Source organism: Garra rufa, chromosome 12 (genome assembly GCF_049309525.1).
Source record: "Garra rufa chromosome 12, GarRuf1.0, whole genome shotgun sequence".
Classification (NCBI taxonomy): Eukaryota; Metazoa; Chordata; class Actinopteri; order Cypriniformes; family Cyprinidae; genus Garra; species Garra rufa.
This window is the reverse complement of record NC_133372.1, coordinates 22687314-22702822: the sequence shown is the minus strand read 5'-3', so window position 1 is coordinate 22702822 and position 15509 is coordinate 22687314. Positions and strand designations below refer to the sequence as shown.

Below are 15509 nucleotides of genomic sequence, written 5' to 3'. Positions count from 1 at the left end.
ATCTGGGCTCTGCTGGTGGTAACATCTCAAGGCAGACAGTCCAACGGACACTGCACACCGCTGGGTTCCACGGACACAGACCAAGGAGGACACCACTTCTCCAGATAAGGCACACAAAAGCCTGCTTGGCCTTTGCAAATGCTCATCTGGACAAAGAAGAAGACTTCTGGTCTTCTGTTTTATGGTCAGATGAAACAAAAATTGAATTGTTTGGCCACAATGATGTAGCCTTCATTTCGCGTAAAAAAGAAGCCTTCAACCCTAAAAACACCATCCCCACTGTCAAACATGGTGGTGGGAACCTAATGTTTTGGGGGTGTTTTTCAGCCGGTGGAACAGAGAACCTAATCCCAGTAAACGGCACCATGAAAAAGGAGCAATACATCAAAATTCTCAACAACAACATCAGGCAGTCTGCAGAGAAACTTGGCCTTGGGCACCAGTGGACATTTCAGCACGACAACGACCCAAAACACACAGCAAAAGTGGTTAAGAAATGATTAGCAGAAAAAAACATTAACGTTTTGCAGTGGCCCAGCCAGAGTCCTGACATAAATCCAATTGAGAATCTGTGGAGGGAGCTAAAGATCAGGGTGATGGCAAGGAGACCCTCCAACCTGAAAGAGTTGGAGCTCATCGCTAAAGATGAAAGGGCAAATACCAGTGGAGACATGCAAAAAGCTGGTCAGCAAGTATAGGAATCGTTTGATTGCTGTAATAGCCAACAAAGGCTTTTCTATTGATTATTGAGAAGGGTATGAATAATTTTGGATATGCCACTTTTTGTTCAAATGTAAATAAAAGTTGAGTAATAATTTTTTCCACAATAATGCCTCCTGTAAATCGTCTTATTATCTTCTGGGAGACGTCTATGTCATTTCTAATAAAAAAAACAAAAACACTTGCTGGTTGAATAAAAGTAACTTTAAGTCAGAATTTGCCAGGGGTATGAATAATTTCGGGCTTGACTGCACATTTTTATTTATTTTAGAAAATGGCCAATCGTTTTGCTAGACAAGACCCTTTTTCCTCATCTGGGATTATGTAGAGCCCTTTAAAGATGCATTGAAACTGCAATTTGGACCCTCACTGGCTCCAATTGAAGTCCACTATATGGAGGAACATCCTCAAAAACATTAATTTCTTTTCGACTGAAGAAAGAAAGACATGAACATGAAAATTTTATTCAGGACTGAACTAATCCTTAAAAAAAACAACATTTAATGAGTATAAACAATATTCACACTCTCCAGTTCAATGACCCTGACCTGTAAGAGAAGACGGTTCAAATCGACCTTATCTTTAGCCAATCCCTCACTCAGGGCTCCCATCTTGGCCAGGGAGTCCTGTAGCCCAGCATCTTCACTTCGTAGTTTAGTGAGTGCCAGTTCCTGCTCAGCATTCTGGGCCTCCGCCTATAGGGAGGCAGTACAAACATCAGTGGGAAGTTTGGCTACATACAATCATTAGCTACCAAGTTCACGTAACCAGCATTTATTTTGCAATCAGCGGTTAGGGTAAAATATGTTTGCAGAACTGTTTAATAGCGCTGGAGTTTAACCGTTACATTTTGTCCCCAGAATGACCTGCGGCAGAACTGCGGAAGTGTGGAAAACTGTAAGTTAGACAGAGTAAGTGATGAAAAATCTCACAAAGGCAGTTTTGCATGGTAAATATCAACCACTACAAATAAGCAGAGCTACATAACTCATCCAAGGTCAAAGTAAACTGCGTTTCCAGTAATTCAACAACTGAGCTGGACATTTGACAGGGAAAAACTCTGTATTTACTTAATGGATAAATAATGCAAAACTGGGTAAACAGTTTTATGACTAGATGTAATTCACTGTAGCAACATGCAGGTGAGAACAGTTTTATACAGACTTACATCAGGTGTTAAGATGAATGAATGAGTGAATATGTGAATGAAAGAATGAATTAGTGAGTGAGTAAATAAAGTATGTGAATAAATGAGTGACTAATGCATGAGTGGAGTTATGGAATGACCAAGTGAAAATTGAGTGTTTTGAAAGAATATGTTAGTGAGTGACAGTGTTGGAAGAATAAAAGTTTAGTGAAGATGTAGTGAGTGAATTAATAAGTTAACAAATGAGTGGGTGAGTGAATGGATGAGTGGGCGGCTTAATGAATGTGTAGAGCGGTACCCTAGAGAGAGCCTGTGCAAGACTGCTCTTTTCGTCCTCCAGAACCTCTTTCTGCAAAGTCAGCTGACTCAGAGCTTCTTTTAGTGTGACCAGCTCTTTACGCACATCTGAGTGTCTCATCTCCAACTGCTCCAGAGCGTGACGTCTGTAGAAAAACACAAATGCACACAAACTGTCAAGACATAAATACACACTTTTTGATCTATGGACAAAACAACACAAAAACAAATGCAAACTCACTATGGCACAGAGCAACCAAATTAGCTCATAGGAAATGTAGAAATGTACACACAAACAAAACATAATAATAATGTAAACAATGTTAAGGTTAAGGCACATATTCATGTACAATACACATATACAAACAAAGATATTTCTATAAACACGCTCCACAAAAACATTTCCTCATCTGAGCAGGAAAAAAAAAACACTTGAGGTCTTATCCATATACAGTACATAATAACACATGATTAGGGTTGTTACCTTTGACCTAACCAGTAAACTAATGCATTATGCATCTTCATGTTTAATGCATTTTGTAAACAATACTATTCTGGTTTGATTCAAGGCTACTTTAAGGACAACATGTGCTAGTGATACTGACTGTAAACAATAGGACAGGGAAATAAACAAGGGCCAAGAAGGAAGTCAAGGGGTTTGAGGTTTCGCAATGCCATACCCCCTCTCGGATTCAGAGCGTTCTCGAGCCAGCTGCCTCTCCAGGTCCTCCCTCTGCTGCCTGAGGAGGTCTCTCTGCCTCTGAACATCCAGAGAGGAGCTTCTCAAAGCTTCCTGCTCTACTTGTGTGCATTCCAGCTGCTGCTGCAGGGCTGAGAGCTGCCTCTCAAGCTCTCCTTTTTCACTATGAAGGGAGAAAGGAAAGCGGAAGTTGTGGTGGTGTATGTAGCTGTTCAGATTTGTGTGCTTGAATCAGAATCATGAACCTTTGTAGCAAAACATACCTTTTGTAGAAAAAACAGGCAAGTCCTTATGTAAAGCAAAGTTATTTATATATACAGTCAAGCCCGAAATTATTTATACCCCTGGTAAATTCTGACTTAAAGTTACTTTTATTCAACCAGCAAGTTTTGTTTTTTTTTGTTTTTTTTTTGACCGGAAATGACACAGGCCTCTCCCAAAAGATAAGACGATGTACAAGAGGCATCATTGTGAAAAAAAAAATATTTCTCAGCTTTTATTTACATTTGAACAAAAAGGAATTCATTCAAAATTCATACCCTTCTCAATAATCAATAGAAAAGCCTTTATTGGCTATTGCAGCAATCAAACGCTTCCTATAATTTCTGACCAGCTTTTTGCTGGTCTCCAGTGGTATTTTTGCCCGTTCATCTTTAGCGATGAGCTCCAACTCTTTCAGGTTGGAGGGTCTCCTTGCCATCACCTTTATTTTTAGCTCCCTCCACAGATTCTCAATTGGATTTAAATCAGGATTCTGGCTGGGCTACTGCAAAATGTTAATGTTTTTGTCTGCTAACCATTTCTTCACTTTTGCTGTGTTTTGGGTCGTTGTCGTGCTGAAATGTCCACTGGTGCCCAAGGCCAAGTTTCTCTGCAGACTGTCTGATGTTGTTGTTGAGAATTTTGATGTATTGCTCCTTTTTCATGGTGCCGTTTACTGTGATTAGGTTCCCTGGTCCACTGGCTAAAAAACACCCCCAAAACATTAGGTTCCCACCGCCATTATTAACAGTGGTGATGGTGTTCTTAGGGTTGAAGGCTTCTCCTTTTTTACGCCAAATGAAGGCTACATCATTGTGGCCAAACAATTAAATTTTTGTTTCATCTGACCATAAAACAGAAGACCAGAAGTCTTCTTCTTTGTCCAGATGAGCATTTGCCAAGGCCAAGTGGGCTTTTGTGTGCCTTATCTGCGTCCGTGGAACCCAGCGGTGTGCAGTGTCCATTGGACTGTCTGCCTTGAGATGTTGCCACCAGCAGAGCCCAGATTCATCAGGATGGCCTTGGTGGTGATCCTTGGATTCTTTTTTTACCTCTCCCACTATCCACCTGGCCAGCACAGGTGTTACTTTTGGCTTCCGACCACGTCCACAAGATTTTTCACAGTGCGGAACATCTTGTATTTTTTATTAATATTTTGCACTGTAGCCACTGGAACTTCAAAACATTTCTATATAGCCCTTTCCTGACTTGTGAGCAGCCACAATGCACAGCCGCAGGTCCTCAGTGAGCTCCTTTGTCTTAGCCATGACTATCCACAAACCAACAGCAGAGAGCTTCTGTTTTTCACCTGTTGAGTTGATTAAAACAGCTGTTCCCAATGAATCAGGGTAATTAGGATGCTTTAGAACAGCTTGGACTATTTGGAATGGTATAGAACTTTTGATTTTCCCATAGACTGTGACAGTTTGCAAAGGGTATGAATAATTTTGGACATGCCACTTTTTGTTCAAATAAATGTTCAAGTAAATAAAAGCATCATCTTGTACATTGTCTTATATCTTTTGGGAGAAGCCTGTTTCATTTCCTGTCAAAAAAAAAAAAATCTGGTTGAAAAAAGTATCTTTAAGTCAGAATTTGCCAGGGTTATGAATAATTTCGGGGTTGACTGCATACAGCCATCAAGATTAGCCTAGATGTTCAATGTTCAGTTAAAAACTCAATTGTGCAGGTTACAATGCCACTGAAACAATGGCATCCTTTATTGAAGCGCCAGGTTTATTCAGTTGCAGACTCTACCTGGTTACTAAACCCAGTGAGCTGCGGTATCTTTGGGCATCTCTGGTGCTGTCCTCCGCAGATCTCTCCAAAAGTTGGTTCTCTTGCTGCAGTTCCTGGATTTTTTGTTCCAGGCTTCTGGTTTCATCTTCCCCGACATGTAGCTGATCTCGCAAGGTGGCAACCTGCTCTTGGGAAGCTTCCAGATGTGCTTGAAACTCCTTCAGGTGGATAGATATTTTTATTTAGTTTCATACTGAAATTACACACCGTTCTTGATAGCAGGTAAATTATTATGGGGACGTGGTGAAGTGTGTAATCTCTGTACCACTAGGAGTGATGACACCTGTGCCATATAAGAATGGTGTACAGGAGCATAATTGCAAACCTGAATTTGTGCCTGACGCTGTAAGATGGCTCTCTGCACAGTTATCAGAATACCATCTCGTTGAGAAGGGGAAATAGATCCTGCAGAAACAGATGGGTGCTCATCTTTTGATGAGTCTGAGGAACCCTCAGCACTAACCACCTAAAAGAGAAAAAAAGAGATTACTCTTCTCATGTTTAGTACATCTGGCTCAAAATATCATGCTCAATAGTCATATTCAGTAAACCTGATTAATGTTGTGCAGTAACTGTTGTAGACCACTGATCTCACTGCGCAAGGTGTCCCTCTCAGCTCGGTCTTCAGACCTTTTTATTTCCTGTGCAGGAAAGCATTCATGTCAAAATACATCTTCTTGAACAGCCAAGATGCACACCAGAAAGACAACTTAGAGAAAGACAACTTACAAGAAAGTGAGAGTGTTTATGAAGACTACTCTTCCCAATTGATGATTCTAGCAACACTATGATTCTAACTTGATTCTTGGACTTTTATCTTAACTGTTCCCTGCTGTTGGAAAGACCTCTGCAACTCGATCTTCAAGAAACAACTAAATACACTTCTCTTCAATCTACACTTGACCCTCTAACACTAGCACTCTCTATTCTATTTCTATTGTATCTACTTGTTTTCTTTTTATTTATTATAAAAAATAACTCTAACTCCTCTATAGCCGCTTTTCCACTATCGGGCCGAACCGCTCTCAATGCTTAACCGTTCTGTTCCGTGCCGATCCGGGCCAGTCAGCACAGATACGGTTTGATTTTCCACTGTGGTGCAGATAACGGAACTCTTTGGAATGTAAATACAAATGCGTCAAATCGTTGCCTTGGTAACGCAAGAGTAGGCAGCCCCTCTTCTACTGTTATTGTCCTTTTGGACGTGATATGTATGTTTTTTATTTATTTATTTTTTCCCGGCACTGTTTTGAACTTTTCTTAATGCCCTTCTCTGCAAGACACTGCGCTATAATTTTAAAAACTTTTCGTTTCTCTTTGCACCCTCCAGCTGTTGAATTTTTCTTTCTGTCCAAAAATCAATATTAGAGCAAATGTTTCATCCACAGACCAAAGTGTCTCAGCCATTTATATTTATATTTACCGTATCTGCTTACTGCGCATCGCTTATAGCCATAGACAGAGCCATTGAGAAACTGGTAGCCAGGCAACAGCGTGGCGACGTCATGCATACGCATTTTACCAGCCCGGTTCAGCACGGTTGTCTAACCGTGCCGAGAATTCCGGGCCGAGAACGGTTTGTAATCGTTCCGTGCCGTACCAGGCTCAGGTGGAAACACAACTGGAACTGTACCCGACAGTTCTAAGAACGGTTCGGCCCGATAGTGGAAAAGCGGCTTATCACACTCTCTATTCTTCTTCTATTATGTACAATGTATTCTTTCTATTTATTATAAAAAAGAAAAACCTTGGTACATGTACTGTGTTAGACTAACCAGGACTTGTCACAGAACTTCCATTTTATTGCTCTTTTGTTGGTTGTATTGTCCTCATTTGTAACGGTGCATCTCAGTCAGCTTACTAGCGCATGACCTAGTGAATCAATATATCGTGTACATGAATTTGTTCCCTGGTACGTACCCTAGCTCACTGCTCATTGGGACAGTAATCACTTAATTTCTGGCAACATGACAACATAACTTTAACATTAGCCCCTTTTACACAGGAATACTAGTAAATTGCTGTAAAATTACCAGAATATTCTGTCTTTTTACCGGTAAAGCACCATTCACACATCAGTTTCAAAATACCGGTAAATTCTGTGACATCATTAACCAGAAATGACCTCTAAAGGGCTGCGCTTTCTGGTGTTGTGTTTGTAAACATAGAATGGTAAATGTGTTCAGTGATTTTGTTGCTGTTTTCAATTTTGTGTTGAACATTCATATTCGTGCAGCTGCTTTTGGCTCAGAGATGACTTCAAAATGAACTACACAGCGTATCAGCGTAAATGCGTCATTGGTGATAAAATGTTATGATTGGCCCAGAGTAGACGTTTTACGTCAGCGCGTTCTTGACTTGTGTGTGCTCATACCGGAAATCTTGTTCTGCATTTACAAAAAGCACATTACCTGTAATTTACTGGTAATGTTACAGCTTCTCATACCGGTGAATTGCCAGAACAAATTTACCGGTATTGTTGAACAAATGATCTCTTAATTTACCAGTAAAGACTGTGTGAGAACGTCACCGCTGGAATTAATCAACAACAGGCAGGACCAATTTCTTTTTTATAGTATTTGTATTCTCTTTAAACACATAAATGAAAGTAAATGATTCTATCGTAACAATACTCACCATCCTGTCCAAGCTGCTCCGCAGTGCTGTCAGATTGCTTTCCTTCTCAATGTTCTGTGCTCTGAGCTGCTTCACCATTTCTCCCAATTCCAGGATCCTGTACACATACATGCATGTTAGAGTTTACATCTCATAATATCAAAGTATCATAAAAGTTGTCCATTTGACATGTTTGCTGTCTTCTGAAGTCATAGGATGGATTGTGAGAACTGAGGTACAGACTGAAATTAAAGGGTTAGTTCACTCAAAAAATAGCCGATGATTTACTCAACCTCAAAGCATCCTTGGTGTATACTTTCTTCTTTCAGACAAATCCAATCAGAGTTGCATTAAAAATGATCCTGGCTCTTCCAAGCTTAATAATGGCTGTGGGCGGGTGTTCAACAGTGCAAAAGAAATCCAATAAAGTGCATCCATCCATAATAAAAAGTGGTCCACATGCCTCCAGGGGTTGAATAAAGGCCTCCTGTAGTGAATCAATGCGTTTTGTAAGAAAAATATCCACATTAAAAAGTAGTAATCACTTTTCTCCATCTTGCGCTAACTATCGTAGACAGAAGCCATTCCGGGCGGATGACGGTATGCATTGCACATGCGCCGCTGAGAAGTGACGAATGTGTAAGCGCAAAGGAGAGAGCAAAACAAAACAAAGGTCACGAATTGTAAGTACAAAAGGAGGATTTGTAAAGAATAATGTAGGAGGATTTCGATATAAGCCAAGAGGACTGTTTTTCCTTTGCTAAAGTAAGGAAACTTTGCTCTCTTTGCTGCTGTAAACAAACTTTATTTTTTGCAAGATCTGCTGGCAAGCTTAAGAAGCTAAAGAAAAGTGATTATTATGTTTTAAATATGGATATTTTTCCTACAAAAATGCATCAATTCAATATAGGCGCACCTTTATTCACCCCCCGGAGCTGTGTGGAACACTTTTATTATGGATGGATGCACTTCTTTAGAATTGTTAAACAGAAACACCCACCCACTGCTATTGTGAAGCTTATAAGAGCCAGGACCATTTTTAAAATAACTCTTGGATTTGACTGAAAGAAGAAAGTCATATACACCTAGGATGCCTTGATGGTGAGTAAATCATGGGGTAATTTTTATTTTTGGATGAACTAACCCTTTAAGTTATCATTTCCAAAAAATCTTGGCATCCACAAAAGCTCTTTTTGGCATGTTCATGTGAGAAGTAACAATGTTCAATTTGATATTGATATTTCAATGTATTAGTTGAACTGGTTCACAGAACTGGCCTGAGTCATTTGTTCACAAATCATCTGATTTTCAGGTGAACTCTGACTTCAATGGTTAATAATTCAATGGAAGTCAGTATCATCAGTGAATAACAACTTACATTTTGGTCTGTTTCTCAGAAAAGCTGTCAAAAGAACTCTTTTAGCTTCAGACATAAGTGTATGTAATCGAAGAAAGAGTTTTTATTTTTGGGTGCATTTTTCTTAGAAAAAAGTTGAAGTAGGCACAGATTTTATGAGGTTCTGAGGTATTCTAAGAACAGTACTAATTCTTTTGCATGAGCATGTGCGTAACATTAACACAGTTGAGGCAAAATGATCAAACACTATTTGGTGTGCTTATTTGATACCCATTTGTCTATGGCCCTTTCTTCCCGCTGCAATAAAGCTCAGCTCAAATTTCATATATCAAAATGGAGAGTGATCTCTGCTCTCTACATTATAAAACTGTCACTGATGAAAAGACGTAGAAGAAAGAAGCTGCAATGACTCCATTCATCAGAAGACCCCAACCCTGCTTTGTCAGATCCATGGATCCGCTCTCAAAAGAAAGTGTCACAGACCACTGACACATACAAGTAAATGAAGAATGTAGAGGATACTGAACAGCAAAGAAAGAGACACACTCTTTCTCTCTAGTTTTGGCATGCCACACAGTTGGATAGATGAGGCAATCTGTGCTGACCTTCCCTGTGTGTCAGCACTCAGGACAATGTACAATGAGTCATCTAGGAGATGTGAGTTCAGGACATCAATAATTCAATTCAAAGTACTGGGATAGGTGCTGAAATTTATGACACTGTGAAATCCTTTGAATACGATAATTTAACCCCAGCTGCCAATACTGTATGTATTTATTACAGCAAGCTGCTCAAGCATGATGACACTTGTATATTACTGGTGAAAAATGAATGGGACGTGTACATAAACAGACAGACATGTTGTACCTAGAGTTAAGCTCTACTTTCTCTGCGTCAAAGCGGGCCTGCAGCTGCATAGCCTCTTTCAGCTTCTCTCTGAGTTGATTTTCGAGTGCAGATACTCCGCTGCTAGCCGGGGTACAAGGCTGGCTCACGCTAGCCTCCAAATTCACACAGGCCGCTTGAAGACGACGGCCAGCCACCGCACACTCGGCTCGCATTTCCGATAGATTCCTGTAAGGCACAAAATAACCCTATTACAACCAGCAGGAGCAATGAAACTTCCTTACACAACAATTTCCTTACGTTCCCAAGGAAATGTGTTTTGTTCACAACTGACGAGAGCCAGATGGCCAAACTATATTGTGATCTGGGAATAAACTCTTTGAACGGTGTCGTGTCTGAGTAAGGGTCGTGAACATTTTCTCCGCTGTCCATGTGTTGAGTAATCCACATTACAGCAAATTACTCAACAATGATCACAGCATTTACACAGGCCGAGCCCTCATCAAGCTTGGCTCTGATGGATGGCTCAAGACTAATCTGAAGGGCAATCTAACATCACATTTCCCCGGACGATGCGGTCAGGATGGGTGAGGGGTGACCCAGGTGACCCGCTGTGCTTTGATCCCGAGCAGGGATAAATGGTGGTGGGTTTGGAAAAAGGGTTCTGGCTGCAAGCTACACTCACCTGTCAGCGAAGGCCCGCAGCTGGGTGAAAGAGCTTCGCAGGAAGGCGGCCTGGCGCCACAGAGATCGCACACGGGCTTGCTCGCGGCCGTTTCTGGAGGTGTTCATCTGCGGGAGAGTGACACAGCCATATGGTCGGCAGGTTCGGTAATAAGGAGGGTGGCGAAGAGGTCTCCATTATACCAAAAATAATGAATGCACCCACACATACTTGAACTGCTAGGTCTCACATACAGTGAGGGAAAAAAAATATTTTATCCCCCGCTAATTTTGTACGTTTGCCCACTAACAAAGAAACGATCAGTCTATAATTTAACAGTGAGAGACAGAATAACAACAAAAAATATAGAAAAACACATTTCAAAAAAGTTATAAATTGATTTGCATTTTAATGAATGAAATAAGTATTTGACCCCTTTGCAAAACATGACTAAGCACTTGGTGGCAAAACCCAGAGGTCAGACGTTTCTTGTAGTTGGCCACCAGGTTTGCACACATCTCAGGAGGGAATTTGTCCCACTCCTCTTTGCAGATCCTCTCCAAGTCATTAAGGTTTTGAAGCTGACGTTTTGGCAACTCGAACCTTCAGCTCCCTCCACAGATTTTCTATGGGATTAAGGTCTGGAGACTGGCTAGGCCACTCCGGGACGTTAATGTGCTACTTTTTGAGCCTTGGCCATGTGTTTTGAGTCATTGTCATGCTGGAATACCCATCCACGACCCATTTTCAAGCCCTGGCTGAGTGAAGGACATTCTCACCCAAGATTTGACAGTACATGGCCCTGTCCATCGTCCCTTTGATGTGGTGCAGTTGTCCTGTCCCCTAGCAAAAAAACACCCCCAGAGCATAATGTTTCCACCTCCATGTTTGATGGTGGAGATGGTGTTCTTGGGGTCATAGGCAGCATTCCTCTTCCTCCAAACATGGCGAGTTGAGTTGATGCCAAAGAGCTTGATTTTGGTCTCATCTGACCACGACACTTTCAGCCAGTTCTCCTCTGAATCATTCAGACATTCATTGGCAAACTTCAGACGGGCCTGTACATGTGCTTTCTTGAGCAGGGGGACCTTGCAGATGCTGCAGGATTTCAGTCCTTCACGGCGTAGTGTGTTACCAGTTGCTTTCTTGGTGACTATGGTCCCAGCTGCCTTGAGATAATTGACAAGATCCTCCCGTGTAGTTCTGGGCTGATTCCTCACCATTCTCATCATCATGGAAACTCCACAAGGTGAGATCTTGCATGGAGCCCCAGACCAAGGGAGATTGAAAGTTATTTTGTGTTTCTTCCATTTGCGAATAATCGCATTGTTATCACCTTCTCACCAAGCTGCTTAGCTACTTGGCCATTCCAGCCTTGTGTAGGTCTACAATTTTGGTTTCTGACATCCTTGGACAGTTCTTTGGTCTTGGCCATGGTGGAGAGTTTGGAATCTGATTGATTGATTGCTTCTGTGGACAGGTCTTTTATACAGGTAACAAGCTGAGATTAGGAGCACTCCCTTTAAGAGTCTAAAAGACACCTGGGAGCCAGAAATCTTGCTAATTGATAGGAGATCAAATACTTATTTCACTCATTAAAATGCAAATCAATTTATAACTTTTTTTTAATAGAGTTTTTCTGGATTTTGTTGTTGTTATTCTGCCTCTCACTGTTCAAATAAACCTACCATTAAAATTATAGACTAATAATTCCTTTGTCAGTGTGCAAACAGACAAAATCAGCAGGGGATCAAATAATTTTGCCCTCACTGTAGGTCTCACATACACAAATACAGTACATTAAACTTTTCTTGACTGTATGAGGCTGAAAACTACACAAGCTCCTTCGTATCACCAGATGTTTGCACCGAGCAATGAATTCTCGCTCTTTTTTTCCAATCGACTGGAATGTTTTCACAGGAAACAACAGCTGAGAAAATCACAACAATGATTTAAAACAAAGACAGTGTCCAGACTGACAAAACAGGCACCAGGGTGGAATTCCACAAGTTCCAGAGTTGAGTTTCATTGGGTTGGATTAAGGAAAGATTTTCCTTAAACTGTGGATTTGGATAAAAACATACACTACAGATCTCTCCTTCCTCCTCCCTCTCACCTCAAGTTCCCTCCTAAGTCGCGTGTCCCTCTGCTCTGCCTCCTCTCGTGCCTTCTGCACGCTTTCCGTCAGTGCCTGATTGGCTTCGTTGGCTTGCTCAAGTTGTTCCCGGAGCAGCGCGTTGACCTGGCTCAAACCAGAACACCTGTGAAATATATGGAACAGCTTCAGAGCAATGTTTCCACCTGTTAAGCCACGAGCCAAACTTTGCACATGATCTCACCCCCCCACTCTGCTGCGCGGCCTCTATCAGCTTCTATGTTTACAGGCTCATAAAGGCCCACGTCACATTCTACGTTGCCAGCCACGCTTAGAGGGGAATGTGCGTGACAGTTTTATAAAGTCCATGTCAGCTCCAGCCTAATTGCCACCAGATTTGCTTGTCAAATAGTTTACAGGGTTATTTACATCATTCGTGGCAGAATCCACCCAGTTACATACAAAGATTGACGCCAGGGTGTGAGGCAGTAATGGCGACGAACAAACGATCATCAAAGGGGTGAGCAACAGAGAGAGACACGATCAAAGCTTTGAGAATGTGTTTAATCATTTTCAATAACTTAATCTGCTCCATGATTCTGCATTTGCAGCTTTTGCCCCTCTTAGAAAACACAAAGCAGAGGCAGACCACAAGGATAACACTTCTGCCCTGCTGAATCTCAGTTAATCGTGGCATGCTGTAAAATTCTCACGAGCTGTGGCACAGTTGACTTCTCTGACATAGAAAATTATATAAATTGTGTTACAAGACTGCAGAACCACAGAGGATCGGATGAACCGCACTGTGCAGTGCGTTCTCTGAAAGAGGCACTAAGGTGTAAAAAATGAATGAGCGCTTGGCAGCTGGGCGGCCCAGAGTTTGCCATAACTGTTTCAATTACAGGCGAGTGGCACAGTAAATCACGTTCTTTTAAAGGCTGGCGTCTGGGATGGTAGGTTGGCAGGCTCTTTGTATGAAGTGCAGTAAAACTATTTGGCTGAGACGGTGAACAAGGCTGTGATAATTAAGTCTGACAAACTGGATACCTTTGTTTTTGACACCCCCTTCTAAAACTATTCATTTCCAGTATGTGCTTGTCAGGGCTGAAGTAGGCAGCTAGGAGATTTTGTTTTGAGCAGTTTGCTTATGTGTTGTTTCTCAATGTTAGAACAGTGAAGTACCCTGGTGGAAAACTCTTCTGTTTTAGAACATGCATGGAAGCTGGTCTGTTCCAGGCTGGTCACTGGTTTGTCTATGCTGTTTATTAGTTGATATAAACTGGTCTTTAGGTGGTGCTAGCTGACAGACAATCTTGGATTAGCTACAAGGTCACTCTGGTTTGTGGTGGTCATGCTGGTTTTGGAAACCAGGTACCATATTTCAAAACACAACTACCATCTTTAGCTTTATTTTCCAACTAAGTAAAAGGAGAAAGCAAAAAGAAAACATAAACTCTCTACAAGGTTTATCACTCTTATTTTCCAAAATGTACAATTTGGTTCCAAACAGTCTTGACATACTCTTTGGCTGATTCACCCATTCTCTCTCATTTTACCTCAGTCTGCCCGGCTCTCATTTTCAGAAGCGCATATCACTCTTGTTCTTACCGTTTCTGCTCATCCTCCAGCAGTGCAAGTTTACTTTGGACATCCATACTGTGATCCTGCTCAAAGCGCTGGAGACGGTGTGCTGAAGTGTCTAGGTGTGACTGGAGCTAAAAAACATAGACAGAGAAAGGTTTAAGTCAAGTTTACATATACCTTGCAGAATCTGCAAAATGCTAATTGTTTTAGCAAAATAAGAGGGATCATGCAAAATGCAAATTAGTTTATTTAGTACTAACCTGGATTAGATAGTTCACATAAAATACGTTTACATACAGTCCACAAGAGAAAATAATAGTTGAATTCATAAAAATGACCCTGTACAAAAGTTTACACTTAATTCTTAATACTGTGCTGTTTAGTGATAGTTGTTTATGAGCAGCGCCGGCGCTCCGCACACGCACACCACGCACTGTGCGTAGGGCACCAAGTGCCTGGGGGGGCACCAAAAAATCTGGGTCGTGAAAAATCATCAAAACAGGCTACTAGTATAAATAACAAATAAAATATGTATAAAGCATGTTGATATACAAAAGCAGGTTCAGGTATAAAACAATGTTAATTTCAACATTAAACTAATATAAAAGTGTTTATATTCACCGCCTGTGTTTTATCCTATTGGTAATTATTGTAAAATAAACTAGGGATGCACCGATACCAATCGGTCGATAAAGCTTGTGCGTTTTGTCAGTAAAGCCGGTTCTGTAATCAGCGGTAAATGCCATCAGGTGCGTGATTTCACGTTGAGCCGTATATACTACACACAGCCGTTGTTTACCGACGAGCTGCGCATAGCAATGTTCATTATCAGTGTGAATGTGCGCAGCTCGTCTGTAAACAACGGCTGTGTGTAGTATATACGGCTCAACGTGAAATCACGCACCTGATGGCATTTACCGCTGATTACAGAACCGGCTTTACTGACAAAACGCGCAAGTTATCGACCGATACATATCGTGCATCCCTAAAATAAACGCTTGTGTTTTCTGAGTCAGTGTCTAGCAAGGATGAAGTTGCCGATCGCCATTTCCTCTTTGGACGCGCCTTTAGAGAAAAATTAATCTTTACAGACTACATAATGAAATAGTTTTTGTTTTTGATTTGTTCTATTTCGTTAAGTAATAATTTAAAGCTTTCTATAAATACATGTATCTTGTCTGTGAGTTGTGTATTTTCTGTGTTTTGCTGAGAAGAACTCCTGTTGAGATGACATGAGGGGATCATGTTTGTTTTCAACGTTTCAAGCACCGTTTGATAACGTTTTGTTGATATTGTGAGTGCACACAAATAAAAGTAGACCCTATACAGTCCCGAATAATGTATTACTTGTACCTTTATGAGCAAAAATGACGGAATATTAGAAATTGTTTCCACTGCAAAAAAACAAGTGATTGCATTTGT

The 15509-nt window shown here is 41.1% G+C and overlaps 1 protein-coding gene across 1 annotated transcript in view; it reads right to left on the bottom strand.

The window, feature by feature from the left end:
• Positions 1-15509, bottom strand: part of crocc2 (ciliary rootlet coiled-coil, rootletin family member 2) — a 72967-nt gene that overhangs the window by 23848 nt on the left and 33610 nt on the right. Inside the window, exons 6-16 of the mRNA XM_073852409.1 lie at positions 14112-14218; positions 12525-12669; positions 10430-10536; positions 9766-9972; positions 7563-7659; positions 5477-5566; positions 5251-5391; positions 4884-5083; positions 2845-3027; positions 2166-2310; positions 1269-1415 (exon numbers count right to left, since the gene is read on the bottom strand). Coding sequence (XP_073708510.1) covers positions 1269-1415; positions 2166-2310; positions 2845-3027; positions 4884-5083; positions 5251-5391; positions 5477-5566; positions 7563-7659; positions 9766-9972; positions 10430-10536; positions 12525-12669; positions 14112-14218 — 1569 coding nt within the window. The remainder of the gene's footprint in view (positions 1-1268; positions 1416-2165; positions 2311-2844; positions 3028-4883; positions 5084-5250; positions 5392-5476; positions 5567-7562; positions 7660-9765; positions 9973-10429; positions 10537-12524; positions 12670-14111; positions 14219-15509) is intronic.